Genomic DNA, 27,719 nt, shown 5'->3' on the forward strand with positions numbered 1-27,719 from the left:
TATATGTTTGTGTCCTATAGAAGGACAAGTAAGAAGGACATCATCCTATTCGCATGGATGAGTTGTAGACCTTGAGACAGAGCTTATTGTCTGTCACTCCCAGCCACTATTCTTCCTATCTACACATGACTCTACATCTCAACAGTGAGCTGACAGCATATAGGGGGATAGTGCACTTAACTTTGGATCATCACAATATGCCTCCTTTGCTGCTATATCCGCCAATTTATTTTCCTTAAACTCATGTACCCTGGTAGTTGGCAAAAGACACCTCCTTCTCTTAGACTCATCTGTGAATAGAACTGTGCAGTTGTGGTGCTCATTTAAAATGTCAAAAATATTGTATTAGAAACAGATTCAAGAGAACAGCCTCTTCTGCACTGCATTAAATCTAAAATTTCTCTGGGTTTCTGCAATAAGCAGGGTGGTAGTTGGTCCCAACAATGGATTTGGGTGCATACTTGGTCCACCCCAAGCTATTCCAGCACATACTTGACATGGATCCCAAATGGCATTGTTGCTTGTTGCTCATGAACATTAGGAGAAAAGGTGTTCCATAGATGAATGAGCAACAGTATGGTATGTTGGTGAATTGGGAACAGCAAGGATCTTATACCATTAGAAGTTGCCAGTGGATAGTGAGTGACTGTTCCCCATCCTCAGCACAGAGACTGTGGATGTGGCTGGTTCTGTGATCACCCATGGCCAGCCTGATCCCATCAGTGTGGATAGTGAGGTCTCACTGATCCACAGACTGTGATCCACAGCCCAGCCACTATTGCACGAAGGCTCTATAAAAATGAAGCAGACATGCCCTATCTGCTCACCCCAGATCTGTGGCTAAAGCACATTCAGATGAGGTGTTAAGTGATTTCTGGGTCCTGGCAATCAAGTTCTTCAGGTGTAAAATCTCAACAGTTTGGAATAAAAAATGAGGCCCAAAAATCTCACTGAACCTTTACAATGTAGAATGGTGTTGTCCATATGCAAGCCAGGTAAATAAAAAATGTGCTGATATGATGAGAATGACTAAAATTAAAACACACACACACACAAAACAAATTCACTGTAAGTTGTAATTTGTGAGTAGCTGTTGGAGTGTCGGTAGAGGAACAGAAAACTGCAATCACAGATAAGGACCACTGCATAAGATTCCTTACATTAGATGTTATGCTGTTTATGGCGATGATAAAGAGGGTGACACATGGAACACTTCCCTGGGGAACACCATTCTCCAGCTTGAAACTGTCACCAATTTGGCCCATACCTGAACAGGTGTTTTGATACGAAGGACCAAATGAATATGGAGATGTGGGCATGAAATAGTGAAGCTGACTGAGAATATTGTGCCTCCAAGTATTGTCATATGCTTTACTGATGTCAAAAAATGTCCATATACAATGCTGTTCATGTAGGAAAACCTGCTGGATAGCCATCTCTAGCAGGGTCAGGCTATATCTTCTGGACCAAGAGTAGCTAAGGAGCTGATTGGTCTCTTAACATTCAGACCAGATGATGGCTGACCATTTGCTCCAAGGTTTTTTTCTACACAGCTCATTAAGATGACACTCCAGCAACTGCCAGCACACATGCAGTCCTTTCCTGGTTTGAGGAGAGGTATTGAAATTGCCTCTCTCCATGAGAATGGAAATTTTCCTGTCCACCATATTGAATTAAAATATTCTAATAGATTTTCCTTTGATGCCATTTGCAAGTTTTGCATCATGCTGTATGGATTTAGTCACAACTAAATGCAATATTACAAGTCTCAGGCAGTGCCACGTTCAGCACCCACATGGAGAAATGGCTGTTGTAGGACTCAGAATTGTTGGACCAAAGCCCAACTCACCCTTTTCCACAGTCACACAGTAGTAGCAGAATTCTGGATCCTTGCTGGCAGTACCAGTTGCCATTGCAGAGTGCTCTGCCATTTTCTGGGCGATGTCTCTATGTATTGTTTGGAGTCACTCCAGCTTCAGCACCACTGGGAGTCACTCCAGCTTCAGCAGCACTGCTATAGGCAACCAGCTGCATTTACCAGAAATCCTCCTGATGGCTTTCAGTATCTTCACAGAACAAGTGAACAGAGTCCAGGAAAACATGCCACTCCCTTTGATTGCTCTCCTCAATTCCACATCAAACTCTGGCTGTTGCCACTCGAAAGGCTGTGAGGTTTTCTGCTGTTTGGTGGCACTTCACAGAGCCACACACCTGACTCCAACTGCTGAGTGGCATGCATCAGTTTATCAATATACAGGCTACCATAGAGGATGACCACATGCCTTCAGGATGGATAAGTTGGCAGCAAGGTGGATCACATGTGTCATACGGTTCACCCATTCCTGAAAGCTGACATGGCATTCAAATGCAGTGAATTGGCGGAACAGTGTCCATTAGCTCTGCTGATCATCTGTTTTGATGGCTTCCTTTCAAGTACTGCTCTATTTGATAGGTGGATCCAAAGTAGTAAATGGCCACTGGAATGATCGTCATCAGTAATCTCACAGTGGAGAGAATATGCGAGGGTTATGGAGCAGAAAGAGTGTTCAACAGATGAGGATGACCTGGTAACTGTGTTGAAATGTGTGTCACGGATGCACAGCTCCTGAGATACCATGAGCTTCTCCAAAATTGGCAAGTATAACGGGATCCCCATCATGCATTACGGGCACCAAAGTCTCTCAATAGGAGAAATAATGAAGGAAGTAGGTCTGTAAGATCTGTGAGAGCCTCAAATATATCATGTCCTGTGGAGGTAAATGAAGTGAGCATATAGTGATCCTTTGACCTACATGAGTTTCAACTGCAACTGCTTGCAAGTCACCAGCCAAGAATAGAGCAGAAGAATTGTGTGTGTTACTCACAAACATAGCTACTCATCACTTGGCTACTTCCCCAATCACCTCACCCTTGCAGTGGAGGGTATAGTGCTGTAGCCCAGGGGTGTCGGTAAGTTTAAAATATGTTTCCTGTAAATACAAGCACAGGGACATTCCTGCACTAGGAGTGGATCTACTGATTCCCCACTGTACTAAGGGGACCATTTTATTGTTGAGGATTTTCTTTCGCACTGTCTCTCTGTCAGGGTGGAGATCCTTCAATGAATGGAGGCTCAGTCAGGAAGCTAGATGGTTCCCCAGGCAGATTTCATACTCTATTGTCTCCAAATCCAAATCATTAGAACTTTTAGATATTGTGTGGTCTACATGGTCTCATGGCTTATGATCCGCCTTCTTCTAATGTTGATGCTTCCATTTTGGAGACTTTAGAGTAACATTCATGGCAGTGGCACTGACAGTGCTGGCTTGCTTACTGCAGTCTGGCAGTTGGGATGCTGGAGTCTCTACAATGTCAGCAACTGTGGCCCCTTCTGATGTACTAGGGGGAGCTACAGGCTGTGCATTAACACCACCATCACAACTGCACTTGCAAATGCAGGTAGTAGTGCTGACATTAGCAACCTCTGCTTGTGCAGAGGAATCATCTTTCAAACTCCCTTTTTAAGAACTGATGCAAAAGAAGTAGTGAAAGTGGGAGGCTGCATTGCCTTATAGATCTTTTAGTTCTCACCATGTGGGATCAGTTTTGTTTTTCTGACCTTCCTTTCTTCAAGATACATGCTGCAGTCTTTACTCCAGTCATGGTGATTTCCAGAGCAGTTTACACACTTCAGGGTAAATGGACAAATGAAGCTGTCATGGGCAGCTTTACCATTTACCACAAGTGGCTCCACCATTACATGCTAGAGAGGTGTGTTGAAAGTATTGGCATTTATAACTGTGGACTAAGCCTGCCTTGATATGGTCCAGAACTGTTGTGCTATTAAGTGTAAGGGTAAAGCAACTTTGACCAGTTCACTGTCTACCCATTTCATTATATTTTGCACATCCATGACATTTTCTTGAGCCCACTCATCTTCCAGTTCCTCTTCGAGAATATCTACAATATGCCTGCACAACATCACACCTTTGCTGTGGAGTTGTGTAGCTCTGTTTCCATTTCCCAAGGCATTTTGCTTTCTGGAGGTTTGTTGCTTGTTGGGAACTGGAAGTTTCAGCCAGCAGTTTCTCATTTCACTTTGACAGATTTTAAAGTGCCAGCAATGCCCTCTAAACCCTTTTTAAAATAGAAAGGCAAAACTTTCTCAAAGCTGCCCTCTTTCCTTTAACTTTTAAAAACACTTTATATCTAGCAGCATGCATATTGTTACCTGGGACATAAGCATTTGAATTAATACCTGTATCGGAAAGACTGGCGCCAAGAGTCCTCTTGGTAGGATGGCACTGATATCCACCAGCAATACACCCAGTCTGCTGGGAATTGAAAAGGATAAGCTTGAGGACCAATTCCATCTTTGTGCCACATGTGGCTACGGACGAGTCCCACATGGCTTGGTATGCCTTGTACTTCTCAGGAGTGTTAGGCTCCCTACAGGTTGCCCACTGATGAGTGTTCCACCTCAATAGCCATGCATCTCACTGGTGCACAGCACAGTTTGAGATTGAGGGGTTTTGTTTTTAAGAGGTTTTTACCATTCTTGCAATCCTGGCAGTTAATCCAAGATATGTTTTTCCTTTAACACACAACAGTCCACAACCGCAACACACACTGAAGCATGCCCAGAACTCATGGTTACAGAGGACTGGCAATACTCACCAGTCCCCAGCTCAGGAAACCTGGGTTCACCAAGCGCACACCAGGGAAAGAAATGCTGAACTCCCTGAGATGCTTGCCATTTAGAACAACCAGGGAAAGGGGGGTGGACATGTGTGGCTTTACTGAAAATACCATGAACATGGGAAGCAGTAACCCCTGATAAAACTATCTTACAAAAGTGCTTGTTTAACAGCACTGTGAAAGAACCTCTCCAGAGATTAGAAATGGGAGGAGCCCATAGCAAGTTGGAGCTTCCAGTTCATCAGGAGTGTTCAGATGACATAGTTGGTACTACACTGCCTGTGAAAGGCAGAGGTCCATGCTTGTTGAATACTGTCAATTGCAAAGTTTAAACTTGTCCTACATAAAGGTAAAGCTGTCATCAATCCATGGGTGGCTTCAACACCACAGTGCTTTACTAGGCATGGTCCTGTTGGAGGTGGTATGACAATGCCTTCCTCTAACAACTAACCTGACTTACCCAGTCAAAGTGTGGATCTACAGTTTAAAATAGACATAGAACCACAGTGCAACATGTCATTTTCACATTAATAAATATTGTCGGAAGTGAAAAGAGAAATAAATGATATATATAAATTCTAGGACCAACCAAGGATTGAACCCACACTTTTGGATTCATAGTTTGGCAACTACCAACATCATTGTCCTATATAATCATTCTATATGCATTTGTGAATGAAACAGGCAATGCTAGGAACCACTTTTACAAGTTTACAAGTATTCACCAAGTACGCATGTGTTACAAAAGTTAACTAACTTATGTAGCATCAAGAAATCTATAGTTAGTAAATATACATTGAAAGCAAGGAAAAAACCTCAAAATGAACAATATTTACTAAATAAACCATCATATTTTTCCATATTATTTGCTCATGTTCACTATTACTTCATATTCTCAATTTTCTTTCATAGCATACAATTAGTTCTTTTATGAAGTACATGACTCATTATCTATCATTCCAGATTTTTCTATTATTTTGCTCTAATCATTTCTTGATCATCATCATCATCACAGGGACTATATGGTTTTTATTCCTCCAACTACCTGATTCTAATAACAAGGAAATGATTTTTCTTTTGTCAGATATGCCCTATAGCTTTGTATTTAGCTTTTGAGAAGAAATAAAAAGATGCAATTTTCATTGCTCAGTTCTGATTTTTACATTTGGCGAGTGTGATTTTTTTTTTTTTGGGTCATTCAATTTGAGTGTGTATTTTGTTTTGTTTGTACAACTGTACATACGGAACAACTTTTTTGATGATGTCCATCTATCAACATAGCAAATGATCTCTTAAACGCTGTTAATAAATAAAAGATGTTATTCTGCAAAAAGAATTTTAGGACATGTACCATATTCTATAAATTTCAAAAAGACAGAATGTCAAACCTCTGCTTTTCTTCTTCAGATGTTCCATAGGTTTGAAGTGGATAACTGGCATTGGGCACACAAGCTGCATTGGTTGTGGTTCTATGAGGCACATCTTTCTCCAGTCCCATCCAGCACCTTCTAAGTATACACTTCTAACATATACACCATCAGCAGGTGGCTGGAGGCCTGAACGTTCATCCGGGGCAAATATTGTGAAATCCCATGATAAGGAATCAATAGAAATATTCGAACGGCGAGCAGAAGTCTGTAAAAAATATATTAACCAATGTAACAGCTGAAGTTTGCACTCAAAATAGAATAACCCCCATAAGATACTAATGCTACATGGCTTTGGAAAAAAGTCTGATGAAATTTGCAACTATGTATATGATTTTACAGTAATGAATTTTGTATATTTATAAGACAGAGAGAGAGAGAGAGAGAAAGGGCTAGTTTCAAACAATGGCAAATTTTTACATTATACACAATTGCTATTTCATTTGACTCTCATTTGCAGTTTTTGTTGTATATTATGTAACATTGTAGGTAGTCAACATTAATATTTAAAAACATTTGGACCTAACAGTGATAGTCTCCCTACCAAATTCCCACTTTCCCATGGATTCTATTTAATTTGACAATCATTGGTATCACCAGTATTGGTATCACAAAGTATCGAAAGAATATGTTCGCAAGACAGTTAAATTTTTAATCAACACTGTCAGCTTATTTTTCTGTAATGACATCAACCTAATGCCTTGTCACACATAATTTTCAAAATGGTCAGACAAATCATTTAAAATTGTTTGTTACATCTAAATAAGGTAAGAAAATTGAGTCTTAAGAACAACGTTTCAGTGGCTGTTGCACTCAGTCCAAAATTCTGATCACTATTTCCAGATGGAAAGTGCGCATTCAATAACCTGACTCAGCATAGTTTTAAAAAAAAAAAAATAAAAATCATGAAATGACACCATTTCCTGCACACTCAACTGTAATTACATAACCACATTTTTCTAAAGCAGCCTTAACACAGATGATATTGCTGTAGCCTGCTCTTGCATTGAAAATAACAAAAAACCTCTATGCTAAAGTATTGAATACGATCTAACATAAAACAAAAGTTTCAATTTTGGCCAACACTGATAACTTCACTATGTCTTATTTCAAAAAATATATAAGCAAAATAGTATTTTTCTGAAATCCTCAAATTGTATTAGACGTGTGAATACCTGCAACACTGCTGTCAGGAATCCTGTGGGAAAAGTGTAAGCTGCCAACCAGAACAGGACAGGTGGATGTGTAGTTTCTGCCCACTGCGCAAAATGTTCCACTCTGAGAACCAAATCCCGTGACCATGAACCCAGTAGCTTCAGGGATGGGTAAGCTGTGAGAATGTATATTGACCGGATAAAATACAAGCACAAATATTATAAGAACCATTCTCACTGTTGTTCAAAATTTACACTACTTTCCCAAGTTGCAAAATAATTTAAAGGACAATCTTAGAAAACAAAAGATTATTAATATTCACAAAGTTAAACAAGGCCAATAATAATACTGATATTATCATTTAGTAGTAGTCATTTTAAATTACACAAGCAAATGGCAATGCATCCAGTAATAAAAACAGAATAGTTTCCCTATACTTCCTCCCTACTGTTGTCCACCTTTGTCTCCTGATGAAATAGTCTTTAGTGTAAAGAAAAACAATACTGTGCCTTGGTGAACTCTTGATCACACTTTATTTTGACAGTGTTTATTAAACAAATTTCTTCTAATGCACGTGCACATGAATGTGTGTGCATGCATTCGCACACACACACACACACATACACACGCACACACACACACACGTGCAATCATTCTTAAGATGTGACCACATACATTCTTTTTATTTCATCTTTTGCCACATATTTCTGTTTCTACAAATAATCATATTTACAGCATTGTGAGTAACTCTTCATTGTCCACTTCACCTTGAAACATTAATTACTGGAAAAATTGAATACAAACATTTGATAAACTTAAGCACTTTCAGCTATGGTTTCTTTAATATTGAATCTTACTGACATTACTGACAGGAAGTATCACTGCTACGTTAATTACACCTTATTGTTCCATATGTTCTATATGTGTGACTTTTGCTATGCATCTTTTTCTAGTACTTTTGTGCCAGGTACATTTCAGTCTTTAACAAGCAGAAATAAAGTCTGTGGAGAAACTCAGAAAACAAATTATAGACTACGTATCATAAAAATGCTATATTTCTCACCTTTTAACCATTCAGTAGGAACTCTGCCTTCATAAATGCAGACAAAAATATCCTCAAGAGTAGCTGACATTACCACTAAACCCTGAATGCCTTTCTGTAAATCCTCAAGAGATTGTCGGATTGAAACCAATAGCACATTATATCTTGATATCTGCAATAGTGCAAAGTATATATATGATATAAAATTATAAACTAGTGGTTTACGAAACAAATACATATGTAAATCAATCATTATTAAATATATGAAAATCTTACACCAAACACAGGTTGATGCATAACATAGTACAAATATTTAAATACCTACAGATTTAATAACACAATTTTAACAGCCAGTGCATATGCTTCATTTGGCATCTTGGATTATCTGGAGCCAAATATTTCTTTTATTAATGGCAAAATACAATATCTTTAACATCATCATTTTAGGAAACATAGTAATAATGCCAACCTAAGTAAAAGTTTGTCAGGAATAAAATAAAACAGTAATTATAGATTAACCTGAACTAAACTGTATTTGATATCAAAGTTATTAGATGTGATTGATACATCTACAATAGAGACAAATGTATGCCAGAAAGAAATTTCATGTGTGTATCAAGTAGTAATAAAAAGTTTCCCTGACATGTTCACAGCCAGATAATAATGTATTTCAGCTCACTGGTCATAACAAGTATTTCTTTAAGAACATATTTTTCAGAGCAGCAAAGTGAAAACATACTTACTTCTTGCAAAAGAACTACATCCAGTGGAGTTTTTTCTGCACCAATGAGTTTGTCTGTGGCTTCATAGTCAATTGGATTTGGCACCTTTGACAGTACATCTGCAGCAAGTTGTAAAACCTGCAATTTATCAAGTATATCAATCAGCTATGAACATTATAGCAATGAAAATAATCAATTATCGATAATATAATGTAAATGGATAGAAAATCTACTCACCAAGTGGCAGCAGGGGAACACACATATAAAAGGGTTTAACTTTTACAAGCTTTTGGAGCCAGTGGCTCCTTCTTCTGGCAGAAGAGTTGAAGGGAAAGGAAGAGTGGTGCAGGAAAAGTACCATTTCAGAAAAGTCACACAGAACCCCAGGTCAGGGGAGACTTACTGGATGGGATGAGAAGGAAAGATGGATTGTTGGGGACTGCAATGGATGAGATTTGAAAATCTGCGAGCTTTAAGGTGGAAGACAGGATAATATCCATGACAGAGATTACTTTGAAAACATCGTGCATGAGTTAATATAAGTGGAAAGCTAAGTTCATTGCATATAACAGAGGTGTGAGGATGGGCAGTGAAAAATAGACAAGTCAGAAAATGAAAGCTGTCAAAAATGTAATGGAAAGAAGAAAGGAATAGTTACTGTGAAGAACTGCTGAGACAGAAGGAATTAATGTAAATTAAGGCCAGGTGGATGGTGAGAACCAAGGACATATTTTGGTGCTAGTTCCCACCTGCGGAGTTCTGAGAAACTGGTATCTGGGGGAAGAGTCCATATGGTGCGTGTGGTGAAACAGGCACCGAGGTCATGACCGTCATATTGTACAGCATGCTCTGCAACAGGATATTGTGTGTTGCTTCTACACACCCTCTGCCCACGCCCATTCATCCTGACTGATAACTGGGTGGTAGTCATGCTGATACAAAAGGCCAAATAGTGTTTACATAAAATCTGGTATAAGACGTGTCGTTTCACAGATGGCTCTCGCTTTGATAGTATATGTATGTTTCACCAGTTACAGAGCTGGAATAGTTGGTGGTAGGAGGGTGCATAGGGCAGATCTTGCAGTGGGGAGGATCACGGGGGTAGGAGCCATAGATGGGTGCAGAAGGAGCGTAGGGTCTGGCAAGGATATTGCAGAGATTGGGAAGATGATGAAAAGCTATTCTAGGTGTGGTGGGCAAAATCTCAGACAGGATGGATCTCATTTAAGGGCATGATCTTAGGAAGTCATGGCCTTGTCAAAGGTATTATACTGGACTTGAATATATTAATCAGTTTCTTCGACAAGGCCATGACTTCCTAAAATCATGCCCTGAAATGAGAGCCACCCTGTATGAGATTTTGTGCACTCCACAATATTCTTGTCAGACTCTATGCTCCTTCTTCACCCATCTCCCTACCCTACGGCTCCAACCCCTGTGCCGGTCTCCACTGCAAGACTCACCTTATGTACCCTCCTACCACCATCTATTCCAGCTCTGTAACTGGCAAAACATATACTATCAAAGGGAGAGCCACCTGTGAAACAACACTTGTCATATACTAGCTGTTATGTAAACACTGTTCAGCCTTTTATATTGGCATGACTACCACCCAGTTATCAGTCAGGATGAATGAGCAAAGGCAGAGGGAGTACACAGGCAACAGAAAATATCCTGTTGCAGAGCATGCTGTACAACATGACAACCATGACCTCAGTGCCTATTTCACCATAATTGCCATCTGGGTTCTTCCCCCAGACATCAGTTTCTCAGAACTTCGCCGGTGGGAACTAACACTACAACATGTCCTTGGTTCTCACCATCCACCTGGCCTTAATTTATGTTAATTCCTTCTGTCTCAGTATTTCTTCACAGTAATTTCTCCTTTCTTCACTCCATTTAGGTTTTGACAGCTTTCATTTTCTGACGTGTCTATTTTTTGCCACCGCTCCTCACACCTCTGTTACATACAATGCACTTAGCTTTTCACTCTTATTAACTTGTGCACAGTGTTTTAGTAGTAATCTCTGTCTTCACCGTGTCTTCCACCTTTAAGCTTGCAGATTTTAAAATCTCATTCAGTGCAGTCCCCAACAATCCATCATTCCTTCTCATCCCATCCAGTATGTCTCCCCTGACATGGCATTCTGTGTGACTTTTCTGAACTGCGCTCCTTTCCCTAAAACTCTCCGGTCCTTTTTCTTGATGCCTCTCCCCTCCCCTTCAACTCTTCTGCCAGAAGAAGGAGCCACTGGCTCCAAAAGCTTGTAAAAGTTAAACCCTTTTGTATGTGTGTCCCCTGCTGCCAATTGGTGAGTAGTTTTTTCTTTTTTTTTTTTTTTCTACATTAGCTATGAATCTTAGAATGATTACAAATGGGATATCAAAAAGAATTACCTATGTTTCAGTATGTGTTGGTCATTTTTCATAAAAACACACACAGTATCATTTTTCATGTATCAGACAATATTAAGAAGCATCAGTAATGTGGAATAAGTTGCAGTACACATAAGTAGACTGCAGAAAGTATTATAATTTGATTTTGTGTCCTAGAAAACTAACAACAAGTGCTGCATTAATAACATCTTTATTTTGAAAAAGAAAGTTGCTACTCACTGCATGGTGGAGATGCTGAGCTGCACATAGGCACAACAAAAAGACTGTCACACTATAAGCTTTTGGCCAACAACGCCTTCGTTGAAAATAGACAACAGACAGACAGACAGACAGACAGACAGACACACAAAATATATAAAAAACAAAGATGATGTAACTTACCAAGCGAAAGCGTTGGCATGTTGATAGGCACACAAACAAACACAAACACACACACAAAGTGTGTGTGTGTGTGTGTGTGTGTGTGTGTGTGTGTGTGTGTGTGTGCGCGCACACGCACTTGCATGTGTCTGTCATCTATTTTCAACAAAGGCCATGTTGGCCAAAAGTTTATATTGTGACAGTCTTTTTGTTGCGCCTATCTGCAACTCAGCATATCTGCTATTCGGTGAGTAGCAACTTTCCTTTTCAGAATATTGTTACATTCCATCCTGGATTTACTGCTATTTAATAGTATTATTTATATGATATTAAACACAGACAATTATTTAATCGTATTTATCAACACAATAATGGAAGACAAATGGTTTACTCAACACACATAACTACCACTATTATTATTTGCTTTTACGGCCTCATTGGACCACTTTAGTCAATCATTTCCTGGTCCTCTTCTTCAGTAAGCAGATGTTTCATTCTTTCTTAACTGCCCAGTATCTTTTCATTTGTTCTGATCTTTCTTCATCTGTAAATGCCCTTTTCATTGTGTGTTGTTTGTCTACTTTTGGTTTAAATCTTATTTTCTTGTCTTTCAGTTTCTTGAGATTTTCCGTCTTTATTGCGGATGATCCGAGGTTATATCTTGTTCTCCCATATCCTCTTTAATTTCCTTGATCCATCCTACTTGTTGCTTCAGATTCCACAGTTTCTGCATAATTTTTCTTGCTAATCTGGTTTCTGGTGTCCTCATTATGTGGCCATAGAAAGAAATCTTCTTTTTACGTATAGTATCTGTGATGGGCTCCAGTTCCCTGTACACTACTTCATTCGGCACTAACCGCCATTGTCCTTCCTTCTGGTATTTTCTATTTATGCATGTTCTAACTATTCTTCTCTCTACTTTTAGTACTTTGTTGACTCTGTTTCCCTGAGTGACTTTAAAAAGAGTCTCACTTCTGTATGTTACCTCTGGCTGAACCACCATCTTGCAGTGTTTTAATTTTCTTTGAATTGACAGACATTTCTTATTGTATGTGGACCATGCTAGTTTTTGAGTTTTTATCATTTTATTGGTTCTCTGTTTCCAAGCAGGTTTTACATCCAAGTTGTGTGTTATCTCTCCAAGATTGCTTCACTATTTTAATTTTTCTGTTGTCTAGTGTTACGTGGTCTATTACTAGTGGATCTGTTACCATCATCTCCGTCTTTTATATCTGGAGTCCTACTTTTGTGCTATATTTTGCAGGCTCATTATTTGATTTCTAGCTTCTTGTACATTATTAGCTAGTAATGCTAAGTCATCTGTGAATCTCAAACAATTTAGGTTTATGTCATCTTTCTTGGTTCCAATTGTTATGTTTTTAGGATTCTCTTTGTACCATCCTCTCATCAAGTGTTCAAGAGCACTCCTTGTCTTAACCCTGTTTCAATCATAAATGGCTCAGATGGTTCTCTCCTGAATTTTACTTTGGACTTGGCATTTGTAAGGGTTAGTTTTATCATGTTTTATTAATTTTGGATGAAGTCCAAAATTTCTTAATATGTCCAACACAGAAGATGTGTGGATGCAATCATAAGATTTTTTGAAGTCTACAAAGGTTATGACTAGTTCCTTCTGTCTCCTTTTGTAGGCATCCATTACTAATTTTAATGTGATGATCTGTTCTGGGCAGCTTCTCCAGGGTCCAAATCCTCCTTGATACTCTCCTAGCTTATTTTCAAGATGATCTTTACAGTGATTGTAGAGAATTCTTGACAATATTTTATATGTGCAATCCAATTTCCCTCTATAGTTGTCTGGATTTGATTTTTCACCTTTTTCGTGTAATGGGTGTATGTTAGCTGCAGTCCAATGTTTTGGTAGCTCTTCTCCAATCCAGATTTTAACTATGCAATGATGTAATGATATCTTCACGGGTTCTGCTGTGTATTTCCAGAGTTCTGCAAATGTTTGATCTTCACTTGCTTTGTAGTTCTTGAGCTCACTCCAAGCTTTATGGACTTCCTGAATTGTTGGTGGTTTTATATTTTATGGTGGGGTTTTTATTGGAGTTTCTGTGTTTATTTCAAGAAGCTCAGGAGGATCCTCACAATTTAGTAGTTCATTAAATGTTTCTGCTAAAATTTCTGAATTTCTTTTATCACTATGGGCCATCTTATTCTTTTTATCTTTTAGCATTAGTGTCGGGGGATCATATCTTGGGAGTTGTCTACTAAATGTTTTGCAGTAATCTCATGAGTTTGTCTTCTTACTATTTGTTTCTATCATAGAAAGTATATCTTTTTGATATTGATGTTTAACCCTCCTTAAAGTTTTTTGAGTCATCTTTCTTTGTTTTGTGAGTTCCAAGTAAGATTCTTCTGTTTTTTGACTCTGATACCTTAACCAGGTGTGGTGTCTATATTCCACTGTTTTATCACATTTGTCATTTCACCACTGGTGTTTTTCCTAGGATTTATTGGGGCTACTTATTCTTCATATTCCTTGTTATTTATCAATTTATGAGGGTCAATGGTTCTCTTCTATTTTGGGTGGGATTTTCTTTCTCAGTGGGATGAATTTAATTTTTATTTTTATTAAGTAATGATCTGATCTGGTGTCTGTTCCTCTCAGGACTTTCATATTGTAGATTTCTTTGTGGTAGTTCTTACCCAAGCAGACATGCTCCACCTGCCATTCTCCTTTTGTCCAGTCTGGGTGTTTCCAGGTTTTAAGTTTATTTGGTATTCTCATGAAGTATGTTGATTTTGAGATCATGTCATGGACTCTACAGAATTCCACCAATCTCATGCCATTCTGGATTGTTCTTCATTGTGCTGGCCATTTCTCTATTACATCTCTGTATCTCTTTTCCCTTCCTAATTGGACATTAAAGTCTCCAATTAATATTTTGGAATGATTTTTGTTGATGTTTGTTGCTGTGTGATCAAATAGCTCCCAAAACCCACCCACATCTTCTCTGTGTCCTTTTCTATTATTATTATTATTATTTTTTTTTTTTTTTTTTTTTTTTTTTTTTTTTTTTTTTTTTTTTTTGTCATTAGTTGGGGCATGGGCATTTATTATCGTGTATGTTCTATTTGCCGCTTTTATAGTTAATGTTGAGAACCTAGGAGATTGTGCTTTGAATTCTGATACATAATTTATCATTTTGGGGTTGACCACAAATCCTGTATCAAATTGCAGCCATTGCTTCATTGCTCTTTTCCCTGGTATTCTGTTATAAAATCTGTATCCTTATGATTCCATTGGTTCTTGATCAGTGTTTCTCATTTCTTGAAATCCAGTTATCAAAATCTGTCAAAATTTTGAGTTTACCCGGTTGAATGAGAGAATCTATACTGTGCATCACTGTGTTACTTATCTTTTCTGTCTTGAGTCTAAGTTTCCATCTGCTGTCAGTCTTGGGTATTTTCAGATGCTCCGACTCATTTAAGTTATCTTTTAAGTGACAACCTGCTGTATCAGAATGCAGTCTTTCCTGGCTTTTACCAGGCAGTGGAATTTTCCTTACATTTGTTTCCATTGTTGACAGTCAAAGATGTTCAAACTTGTGTGGGGCAAGCTCCAAGTTACAACTACGGTTGTGAACCATAGAGGGGTCCAGTTGTTCAGGGTTGAAGGGTAGGCATTTCCTCCACACCCTATAAATGCTATGGTTTTCCCGCCAATACTCAGGTGGCTGATTTATCTGATATCTTTATGTGAACATAAATATAGGAATTTTGAAAGAGGGAAAATAATTATCCATTTTAAGTATAAATAATTATTTTGTAAGAAGAGCATCAAAGTCCATGGTATTAGCACTGTAAGCAGCAGTTCCTATTCAATCACCTGAAATAACTTATAGGTGATTTAAATGGTGTCCTCGTGACTCATTTTTTATATATGCAAGGCATTTGGTTCCTGAGAGAAGTTTATTAAAGATCTTGCATGTCAATAAATTGTTCTCTCTCAAGTAGAGAGTAAATTTCGAGTCAGCATGGAAATTACATCCATTAATTCATCCTGGTCTGAAATTTCATCAAGAAGCACAACCTTCAGAGATGTAGAATGAGTCAAGATATTCGTTAACATAAGATAAAGACATCATAGAAACTTTATCTATATGCTGTTTGAACAATTAATTACCACTATACTTTCATTTATTCATGCTTATGCTGCTAGTCTGAAAAATGCTGCTGCTGCCTCCTAAGTTTTGCTACACAGTTCCTGTTTAGATGGTATTAGCAACTCAAAATTAACTCGATTACAGTGGTATTTTTCAAAGAAAATACCTTTTACATCGGCAAATACTGTCTGCTACTTATAGTTCATCATTATGTAACATATATTCTTAAAAAAACACTGCTTCTTGCCATGTAGGTAACAAAACTTTCCAACTCCTGATTTTAGATATTCATGTCATTTTCTAGAATGAGTGGCTAATGAGGGATGTTTCCAATTTTTTTAACTGGTAGGGATTCCCAAATACTTGCTTTACGTTGAGTAGGAGCCTGCTAAGTACATTACCACCAAATGCAGAACTCCATTCTGCACCCTGGACAAGAAGACGAAGTCTACATGACAATAGTTTTTGTGTCTTGTACTGTGGCTGTGTATATGACATTTCATTTGAAACTGATTTTTATTATCACCAACAAAAATCATTAAGGAGTAAACATATCACGAAGTAAGTGCAAGAAATCCAAGATCTTAAAAAGACTTGTGCAAAATGTATGGTTATCCACATTACATGATATTCTTACTGTTCACTTCTGCTGAACAATCACTTTATTTACTTTAGCTGCACTCCCTCAGAAGTTAATTCCATGTGACAACAGGGACTGTCAATATGCAAAATAAGCCAACACTATTGCATTTAAGTCACTTCGGTCAGAGATGTTTCTGAGGGCATAACAAGCTGAACTGTGCTTACCCATGTGCTAACTCTAATTTCATTTGTTATCCAGCTGAGCCCCAAATGAATTCCACACATTCCGCTTTATTCATTTATGACCATTAATGTATACTTCCGACATTAAAAATCATCATTGCTTGTTTGAAACTGCACAATATGACTCTTTGTGAGATTAATACTTAAATTGTTGGCTGTGTACCACTTGAAGTCCTATTCAACTATTGTCTGAGCTGTGTCTGCTAGCAGTACACTTGTGTTATCAGTAAACTTTATAGTTATTGAATTGCCCTTTACCTTTGTTTACTATTATTGATTACATCACAGTGCATCAAAAATGACTTATTATGAGCTGTAAATGTTACTTAAAGAGTACATGTACTGGCACATTACCAGAAGCGAACCTTTTGAAGAAGCTTCTACATGATTGCTGATTTTGTCTTTATCCAATATCTGCAATGTTTACTATTTTTCTGAGGTACAAAGCTACATACCTAGTTAGTAAACCATAGGAAAATAGGCAGTAGGACTATGTAAAATATACTAACAAAATGTGTTTTCAGTGAAACATGAACTCTGCCAAGATAGTTAGTCTATTTACAATTTTTTGATTAATTTATGTGCCTAGTTATGAAGGATTTTGTGTTTGGAGTTTTATCTTTGTCTGACCATTAAAATATTAGACTGCAACTCATCACATAATGGTGGAGTTCAGCATCAGACAGGCATATTTAAAAGTAGACTGTTGGATATTATGAAGCTATCAGATGAGTCCTTTCACCAGAAGTTTAAAAATGAACACATTCGTACATGCACAGCTCACAAACATATGGACACTGTTGTCTCCAGGAGTTAAGGCCAATTGCAGAAAGTACCAGAGTGATCTCAGGGGGGTGGGCAGCGGGTAGTGTTTAAGTTTCATAATATTTAGGTTTAAATAGCTAAATTTCTTGTAATCCTGTTAACATATTACTTAATTGTGGCTGGTATAGTCAGTTTTGGGTTCTTCATCATAATGCTCATGTCACTGAGAAACATAACAGTTACTGAAAAGCCTCAAAAGCTCTCATATACACTATGTGATCAAAAGTATCTGGACACCCACAAACATGTACGTTTCTCATATTGGGTGCATTGTTCTGCCATCTACAGCCAGGTACTCCATATCAGCGACCTCAGTAGTCATTAGACATTGTGAGTGGGTAGAATGGAGCACTCCGTGGAACACAAAGACTTCGAACGTGGTCAGGTGACTGGGTGTCACTTGTGTCATAAGTCTGTACATGAGATTCACACACTCATAAACATCCCCAGGTCCACTGTTTGCGATGTGATAGTGAAGTGGAAATGTGAAGGGACATGTACAGCACAAAAGCATACAGGCCGACCTCTCCGTTGACTGACAGAGACCGCCGACAGTTGAAGAAGGTCATAATGTCTAATAGGCAGACATCTATCCAACCATCACACAGGAATTCCAAACTGCATCAGCATCCACTGCAAGTACTATGGCAGTTAGGCGGAAGGTGAAAAAACTTGGATTTCATGGTCAAATGGCTGCTTATAAGCCACACATCACACCTGTAAATGCCAAACAATGCCTTGCTTGGTGTAAGGAGTGTAAACATTGAACGATTGACAGTGGAAAAATGTTGTGTGGAGTGACGAGTCACGGTACACAATGTGGCGATCCAATGGCAGGGTGTGGGTATGGCGAATACCCGGTGAACGTCATCTGCCAGTGTGTGTAGTGCCAACAGTAAAATTCAGAGATGGTGGTGTTATGGTGTGGTTCTGTTTTTCATGGAGGGGGCTTGCACCCCTTGTTGTTTTGGGTGGCTGTATCACAGCACAGGGCTACATTGATGTTTTATGCACCTTCTTGCTTCCCATTGTTGAAGAGCAATTCAGGGATGGCTATTGCATCTTTCAACACGATCAAGCACCTGTTCATAATGCACGGCCTGTGGCAGAGTGGTTACATGACAATAACATCCCTGTAATGGACTGGCCAGCACAGAGTCCTGACCTAAATTTTATAGAACACTTTTGGGATGTTTCAGAATATCGACTTCATGCCAGGCCTCATCAACCAACATTGATACCTCTCCTCAATGCAGAAATCTGTGAAGAATGGGCTGCCATTCCCCAAGAAACCTTCCAGCACCTAGTTGAATGTATGCCTGTGAGAGTGGAAGCTGTCATCAAGCCTAAGGGTGGGCTAACACCATACTTAATTCAAGAATTACTGATGGAGGGCGCCATGTACTTGTAAGTCATTTTCAGCCAGGTGTCCACATACTTTTGATCACATAGTGTATATTGCGTGCCAAAAAAAAGTGAAGCACACGGATTGGGAGGAGGAAATAAAATGAACCTTCATGGACTGGTGGATATGTAATATTACTTCAGTGATTAGAAAATAAAGTCATATTTACAAAGAACTTGGCAGTATGAGCCCCCTTGTCAGCATGGCATTGTACCCCCTCTGGCCAGGATGCATCCACTGATTTGGTTGTGAAGGGTGTCGTAAAGCCATTGTATCCTCTTCTGAGGCAAGCTGGCCAAAACTGTTGTGACTGGTCCTTGATGTCTTGCATACTGTCACTCAGACCAGAGTTAATGTCTGCGCTAGTCCTGCATATGTTTTATTGGGGACATATCTGTAGCTCTTGCTGTCCACTTGAATACCTGAGTATGATGCACTCAGTTCACACAGATATGTGAATGAGCTTTATCTTGTTGAAAAATTGCACCTAAATATTTTTTCATGAGGGATAACACGAAGATGCAAGATGTCCATAAGACACTGCGGTGCCATTAGAGTACCCTGAATCATTATCAACTGTGACCTGAAGTCATACCTGACAACTCCCCACACCATGAGGCCAGGAGTGACACTACTGTGCCTCCCCAAAACACTGGAAGAATGGTACCTCTCCCCATACACACAGACATTGGTCATCTTTGTTAGTGCAGAAGCATTATTTATTGCTGAACACAATGCAACAACATTCATCAACAGTCCATGCTTCCCAGTCACTGTACCACATCAAAAACGGCCATCTGTGTTGTGCTGTCAATGACCACCTATATTCATGGGACGGTAATTCCTAGTCCAGCCACTGCCAGAGTGTTGCAGGAAGTACATTACTTGTTCTTGGATGGCAGGTGTAGTTGTGAAGTTGTTACAGTGATCTTGGTACACAATACGTTGATTTTCCCACGTGGTGGTCAGATGTGGTTTATTGTAACCCCGATCAGATATTTCTGCTGTCACATTCCCAAGCAGTCAAGCATTGGACCACTACCAAATTCGAATGCCGTACAAATGTGGATACTGAAATTCAACCAGCTGGAGAAATGGAGGTCCACAACTCAGCCCCTTTCAGACTGTCAGATGCTGATAATGCTATCACACGAGTATGCGACATCTCCCTGTCCTTCACAGTGATCACTTAACATCTAATGCTGTTTGTAGACCTTATAAATCCTACCAGATTTGGTAACAACACTAAACATGAATAACACTAAACATTCTGATAGCCTTTCTACATTTCACAGAGAATTGCAGCTCTAATCATATATAAGGGGCATTCAAAAAGAAACGAACTGGAGGGATAATTACAGAAACCAGTACCTGGATGTTAGAAGTATTGACCCTGGCTGTTGAGATACTTGTCCCACTGTGACACAAGGCAGTGAATGGCTGTCTCATAAAATTCCCAGGGCTGCGATGTTAACCAGTTCCGCACATTTAGCTGGACGACATCGTCCAACATGAATCGTTATGTTGACGTTCTTCTTTGATCAAGATGGCCCCCATCTGATTCACTTCCTGCAGCATGGGACAACAGTGAATGCCCAGCATTACTTCCAAACCTTGACCACTCTCCGCCAACCGATCAAATCAAAATGACCACCGTGGGGTCATTCTGCTCCACAACAATGCAAAGCCTCATATGGCCAACACAGTCGTGGCACTCATGCAGAAATTCAAATGGGAGGTTCTCGGCCACCCTCCATACAGTCTGGACCTCTCTCCCTGTGATTATGCCATTTTTGGTCCCCTTAAAAAGGCTCTGAGGGGCAAATGATTCACCTCGGATGACGACGTCCAGCTGCACGTGTGGAACTGTTTAACATCGCTGCACCGGGAATTTTATGAGGCAGCCATCCACTCCCTTGTATAACAGTGGGACAAGTGTCTCAACAGCCAGAGTCAATACTTCTAACATACTGGTTTCTGTAATTATGCCTCCGCTCATTTCTTTTTGAATGCCCCTTATACAAACCCATTTATGGTATGTATGTGTACGAAGTCACATTAACATCCAGCCAAGTTTTTGGGTGCTTAACTTTTTCTGTCAGACAGTATATATTTTACGTAAAAGCATTGAAAAATTCATTACCCCACTTCAAGTTTACCTCATTTCTCTAACAGTGTGTGATATTTTGTTTGGTGACAGAGGAACTAATCTTGAAAGTAGGATATCACTGACACCACAACATTCAGGTATATCATGTAATATTTTACCTCTAAGCAAAATGGTCATTAAAATTTAACTACACTGAAGTATAAATAGATAAAAATTTTGCTCTAAGTGGTAATCAGTAAGGTGTAGATAAGAGCAGCAATGTACTTTACTTTAAAAGGAAGATTAATATAACATTCTTATAAGGGGAAAACTATTATGTTTGCAAGAAAGACATTAAAATCATAAATTCAAAATTATTTTGTTAGCTTTGTAATCAAAATTTTAAAACATAAATTAAAAATGACACTTCCATGGGTGATTACCAAGAAATGGGGAGACAGCCCTTATATACATGTCAGTAAGAATTTATGGGACCAATGTTTTATCTGTGGGACCAATGTTTTATCTAGACATTCAGATTGTGGATGGTTTGATTGATGGTGATGAAATATGGATGGGCTGCTCGCCTACCCACACTGCTTCATTGTGGTAAAAATGTATTATGCATCACACAATGTCTCACTGACTACTAAATGACACTATTGGCTTGAGATTTGAGGGCTCCATTGGGATGTTCTCTGTGTTAATTCCTGGCTCTCAGATTCATCAGCTCTGAGTGTACTGTTGCTATGGCAGAGCACTGTTTATATGTCTTGTCAAGCTCTTTGGGCTCTGACTAGCTATTGTAACATGGGTAAGATTGGTTGAAGCCTTGTGGTTACACATAAGTTGTTGCCTGCCCAAAGCAGGGTGTATACGCGGACAAGGAAAAAAAATTCCCGGATTTCTCCCGTATTTCCTGGTTAAAAATACACTTTCTCCCGTGTGAAAACATACTGCTCCCTGTTAACTGACAGTATATTTTCTCTCGGAACTGTATAACTTATAAGTCCTTTGAATGATTATGGTTTTATACATGGGTGTAGAATTTCCCGGCACTTTAGAAAACTAAACACAGAAAAAAATGTGTTTTGGAAAGATCTTTGATGTGCAGCTTCAAATTTTTGTATTACGAAAGTATAAATTCGAATTCCACCAAACACCACATGTTACTTTCTGAAGCATTGAAATTGAGATTGCGATGCACTTTTGTAAGCCAGTCATAGCTCATGTCACGTGATCTCGCCAGCCAATCACAGCGGGTATTCAGAGCTTAGGACATGTGATGTAGTCAACCAATAGCAAGATCACTGTTAAGTAGCACGAACACATAAAAAGAAAAAGTTAACGGTTTAAATTAATATACATTGTGTTGCTACACGAAATGCAAAGCTTTCACATATAATATTGGTCTATAAGATTAATACACTGCAAGAGAATCTAAGCTTTCACATACAATGTTGGTCTTTTATGCGCGTATTACAGTTAAAGATATATCACACAAAGGTGCCAGTAAAATTTTTAATAACGAGATAAATGTCTGATCTTCTGGGCTCAAAATTCATCTAAATGGCTCATCATCAAAGAGTTGATTTTTAAGTGAGAGTCAAACGCTCAGTGATTTAAGAAATTCATCATACATTATCACACATAAATCTGATGTAACTACCAGAATGGTACTTTGATGGTAACGCTTTTCAAACCACTATTCAGGATATTTTCCTGCAACCTGTTAGAAATAGATTTGTTTCTGCAATTGCCAGAGAGCACCAGATGACAGGCATCACCATGCTTGCGCAGCTACAATGTCATAGGGAGCCCGTATGTTCATATGTGTAAAACATTAAAAGATCTTACATTATGTCATAAAAGAAACAAGACATCAGAGGATACTCCAAGAGGATCAGAATTTCGTGACCAATACTAAAACATGCACATTTAAAGTGCACAATCGTATGTCCAGATTCCCAGTGAAGTAGGCCATGACCTGATATTAAGCTTTTCAATGTGGTCTTTGGAATGTACCAGTACTGTGTTATCTCATGTTTTGTTCTTTATTATGGCATAATGCCAAACGTGCTAGAAGTTGAAAATGTGCACTTGAAATGCAGTGAACAGTGTGCAGAATTAAACACTTTGTTTCAAATATATTGTCTGCCTCAGCGGAAAAGATTAATAAAAGAAAATTTCTTTGGCAAACCGACAAAAATAACTTCATTGTTCTGCAGGGCAATTAATGCTTAGCTGTCAGAAAGGTGGAAATAAAATAAAATCTGCAACTAATAACACATTTTAGCCTTCCATAATTATGTTAATGTATTTTAATTCACTTGATACCTCCTGGTCACAGAAATCTGTTTTGTTTTCATTTGACGTGAGAGCAGTAAACAAAGAGGAAACAGCAAAATCACTATACATAAACACGGGTCACGTGGAGACAACCCACTTCCCCACTCTAACTCAGACTGCTCTGCACATCAGTCCCAGATCTCTAATATTTCCGAACCGGGGCAATATTTCGCCATTCCCTCGAGCATTTAAGATAGGACGTCAAAAATTTTAAAAAAAATCGAATTTTCAAAAATATGTTCATTTTGTAGCACACATCTCTCTGAAGAGTCTGATGCATAAAACATATGTGTTTGAGGAAATGTAAGACATGTTATTTGGTCTAAGTGTGACAAAGTGCAGTGCCTCATCTCCTCACACAGCATTCTTCTATCGCACGTCACTGTACTTCACTCTGTGGAATTGAAACGTGTATATTTTGTAATGGATGCCATTAAACCATATTCAGGACAGTGGAAATTAAAATGTCCTGTGGTGCCTCTCCTGCTTATAGTCAGCCGGTTTGACATTCTGTCCCTTTACTCTTCAGAAAATCTGCACTCTCTGTTCCATATCAGCTAACAACTTGCTGCTTTGTGTGACATAATATTAAATATAGGATACATAAACCCAGTAAAGACATGATACAAGCAAGACAATACACATTTCTTCAGTCCTTAGCTCCTAGAATTTTTTTCTCTATAATCTTGGTACAGCTTTACATGGCATCCTTTCCTTTCTGCGAAAGAATCTATTACCTCATCAAACGTTTCGCTACATGAAAAGCCGAAATGTCATTGTCTAATACTGAAAAAGCTGTTAATACATATAGGACCCAAGACTAGTGTGGTTTCCCGATATGATTACGTCTATTTTGTCACTGTCTGCTAGATAAAACAAAATAGGCCTTTCTAATACTGCAACAATTGTAATACACGCAACATAAATGAGACTGTTTTGGCACAAACGGTCTTTTTTGTAATGACAGAATATAATTCACAAAATACCAATATCAAATGCCTATTAGGCCTACTACAAGCAAAAAGCTTTACGTTACAAAATAGTTTCACACTTCATTCATACATCTCCAGTTTCTCAAGCATGAGATCCAAAAGTAGTAGTACGAAATTTTTATACAAACTTGGAATCGTCATATTGTTCCATAATTTGTGTGATGTCCCTGTTTCTTCTCCTTCCTCATTTTAACAAACAGTCTTGTTATCACTAATTCTGTAACTATTCCTGCCAATGTCAAAGCTTATTCGCAGGTTAACTTCACTAACTCTGCCAGAATCACCAGTTTAGTTATCCTGCGATTATTCTCCAGTTTGGGCATTGTTGCATGTTCGTACAATGCATTTTCTGCGCTTCTTCCAGAATACAATTTAAAGCGGCTGCTAGCCGGGGATTGTACAACTGTCCTTTACTAGAATAGCGATCTGTCCAAAAATTTTCTGTCAAAATTTCATTTTCTTGGATACACCGAGAAGGTAATACATAACCTTTCTTACCTGTTATTCGTTTATTTCCACTCCTGTAGTCTGAATCTATGGATTTCGCTAGTAATTATAACAATGCTCACCATTCGCAAACCCAGTCAACCACACAATCAGACAGTGGATGGCATTCATCCGTTCAGCCTTCCTCTGCTCAGCTTGTATAGCCCCTTTTGTCTGTAGGAAAGTTTGCTTCTACATGCGACGAGGATTCCCCTGACAGAAACATCATGTACACTATGCATGCATTCATAAATCAACTTAGAATGTGTTCAAAAATGTTCAAAAACCGACAGGGATGCGTTTAAAAGTCATAATATGAATAAGCGATAGACTAACGTGCGCTGGATGCTAGTCGCTTTGTGAAATAAGGTTTTTCTTCCCTCAAGAATATGAATTTGCCCCCCCCCCCTTTCCAAGATTTGGGCCTGCTGCGCATGGATGAATCTGGCAGCTTGGGCGCTCCAGAAAAATTTTTCCCAGTAGCATCTAGTTGCTTGCTGCGACTGCTTACACAGCCAACAGCCATATTTCTGTAGCCAGAAGCGGGAGAAAGTACTACTCAACTGCGCATGCACATGATCCCGCTCGTAACTGCTAAAACGAATCTAATGTAAAAAGTTGTGATGTCACGCTCATTGGAGGCAATTTTTTGTTACGAAGCATTGCACAGTCTTCCTAAAGCCTTTGACACATTTTGCTGTTGGCAGATGCTTGTATCAGTACTGTTTTATTGCTGTATATGGCACATTTCCCCTGCAATTTAAGTTTTATTTTTGTTTTTTCTCTCATTCATGTTTTATTATTGCAGTATTGGGACACAGTAATATCCTTTGTCAAAGTATTGGTTCTTACCAATCAAAATTACAAAAAATTATCTGTAAACCAAAACAATGAAAAATTGCCAGAATTCTAAAAAATTCCCAGGTTTTTCCCGGTTTTCTCCTGGATGAAAAAATTCCCGGGTTTTTCCTGGATCTCCCAGTTGTCCCGGGTCATATACACCCTGCGAAAGTGAAAGAATAGGAAGTAGTGGAATGAGGGAACTTGTGTAATAAGTCACAAGCATGTGCAGCAACTTTACCATTCACACTTTTCTATCTGTAATTTGGCTAAACAGAAAATAGCATTGACTTTAGAAACCTAACTGTTTCCACTGCTTTTTATTTAGGTACAGAAAATTACAGGACTCTAAGATTTGAAGATAAAACAGTGCAGTTGGTAGATGAGTTCTAAAATGTCAAGTGGGGTATACTGAATTAGGGTTATGAGAAGAGTAATTCACGAACAAGGAATGTCAAACACAAATAACAAGGCTTGATTTCAAAATAAACATGTGCACCATGAAAATCATTCAAGTCTATGTACTAAATACTTGACGTTCATGTATGTGTGTGTGTGTGTGTGTGTGTGTGTGTGTGTGTGTGTCTAAAACGTTAAAAATTTTAAGGCATGTGAGACATGTAGTCAGGCAGATTGATGGTCGATAAACTGGGAGAGTTTTTTGATGTTGCAATGTGTAACAGATGAGTGAGATAATGACCTAATGGAAGGTGTGTGGATCACATTACAAGCCATGAAGGAGAATAACAAGGATGCATTCAGCTGAATACCATTATGCACAGAAATTTAATGAATGTCAAATGGTTTATGACAATTATTTCAAAATAAAGTTTTGTGAGTGCTAGTCATTTAAGCCAAAATTATAAACACAGTATTTGACATGCAATAGATTATTATTTAAATGAAACTTACTTAAGAAATCAAACATACTTAGTAGGGTACAAACATCACCTTTTCTTCCTTGCTTTCTCCTTCTCCAGCAGCTACTTGCACCTGCATTGACATAAGTGTTTCAAACATACTTCTTGTCTCGGAAATGAGAGATGTGATATCTGCATTTGAGTGCTGACCAAATGCCTCTGGTTGGTCGACATTTGGAAGTAGTGCTATATAATCTTGGTAGGACTGGAGAGAGCCATCTCGTGGTATTACATAGGTTGGCAGGGAAGAAAGCCTATGATGCAATAATCAGAAATTAATTTATTAATTAATCTGTAAAACTATTGCTCGCTATTTAAGCTATTAAGTTCTCAAAATTATCACACAGAATTATATTTATGCCGTATAATGCAGGGTATATTCACTAAGTCCTCCTGTGTCACAACATTGACCTAGCTTTGGTGGAGTGTCTTACATGCCTAAATGATGCAGATGTGTAACCCTATTGGAGGGGTATTTATGGACAGGCCAGTCCTACATATTGTTCCTGATGCAGGACAGCAACCTTTTCAGTTGTTACAAGAGCAGCAGTCTGGACAATAGACTGATTTGGCCCTGTAATATTAGCCAACAGCAGATGGCTGAATGTAAGGGTGAAGCAAAGCCATTGTATTTCCTGGGGGCACATAAGTTGTTGCCTGGCAAAAGTGAAAGAATAGTTTAATGGTGGTGACATCCTCCTAGGTAAAATATTCCACAAGTAAAATAATCCTTCTGTGGGATACCTAAGCAGGGCCTACATAGGATGATGTAGTCATCAGAGGAAAATAGAGTTCTACAGGATGAAGCATGGAATATTAAGTCCTTAATCAATTAGGAAAGTTAAGGAAATTGACAATGGCAATGGATAAGTTGAAGTTGTACACAGGAGCAATTAGTGATGTGCAATGATATGAAGAACAGGATTTCTGTTGCAGTGAATACAGGTTTATAAACACCAAATCAAATAAATATAATTCAGGAGTATTCTAATAATGATAAAAGAGGTTGAAATGCAGATAAGCAATTACAAAGAGAATATGGAATGAATCATCATAGCCAATATAGACACAACCTGTG

The 27,719-nt window shown here is 38.6% G+C and overlaps 1 protein-coding gene across 1 annotated transcript in view; it reads right to left on the reverse strand.

Moving 5' to 3' along the window:
* Positions 1-27,719, reverse strand: part of LOC126417162 (dynein axonemal heavy chain 2) — a 959,377-nt gene that overhangs the window by 11,868 nt on the left and 919,790 nt on the right. The window contains 5 exon segments of the mRNA XM_050085060.1: positions 6,066-6,312; positions 7,280-7,434; positions 8,323-8,473; positions 9,045-9,161; positions 26,673-26,895. Coding sequence (XP_049941017.1) covers positions 6,066-6,312; positions 7,280-7,434; positions 8,323-8,473; positions 9,045-9,161; positions 26,673-26,895 — 893 coding nt within the window.

The sequence above is a fragment of the Schistocerca serialis genome, chromosome 8, assembly GCF_023864345.2.
Source record: "Schistocerca serialis cubense isolate TAMUIC-IGC-003099 chromosome 8, iqSchSeri2.2, whole genome shotgun sequence".
NCBI classification, from domain to species: Eukaryota; Metazoa; Arthropoda; class Insecta; order Orthoptera; family Acrididae; genus Schistocerca; species Schistocerca serialis.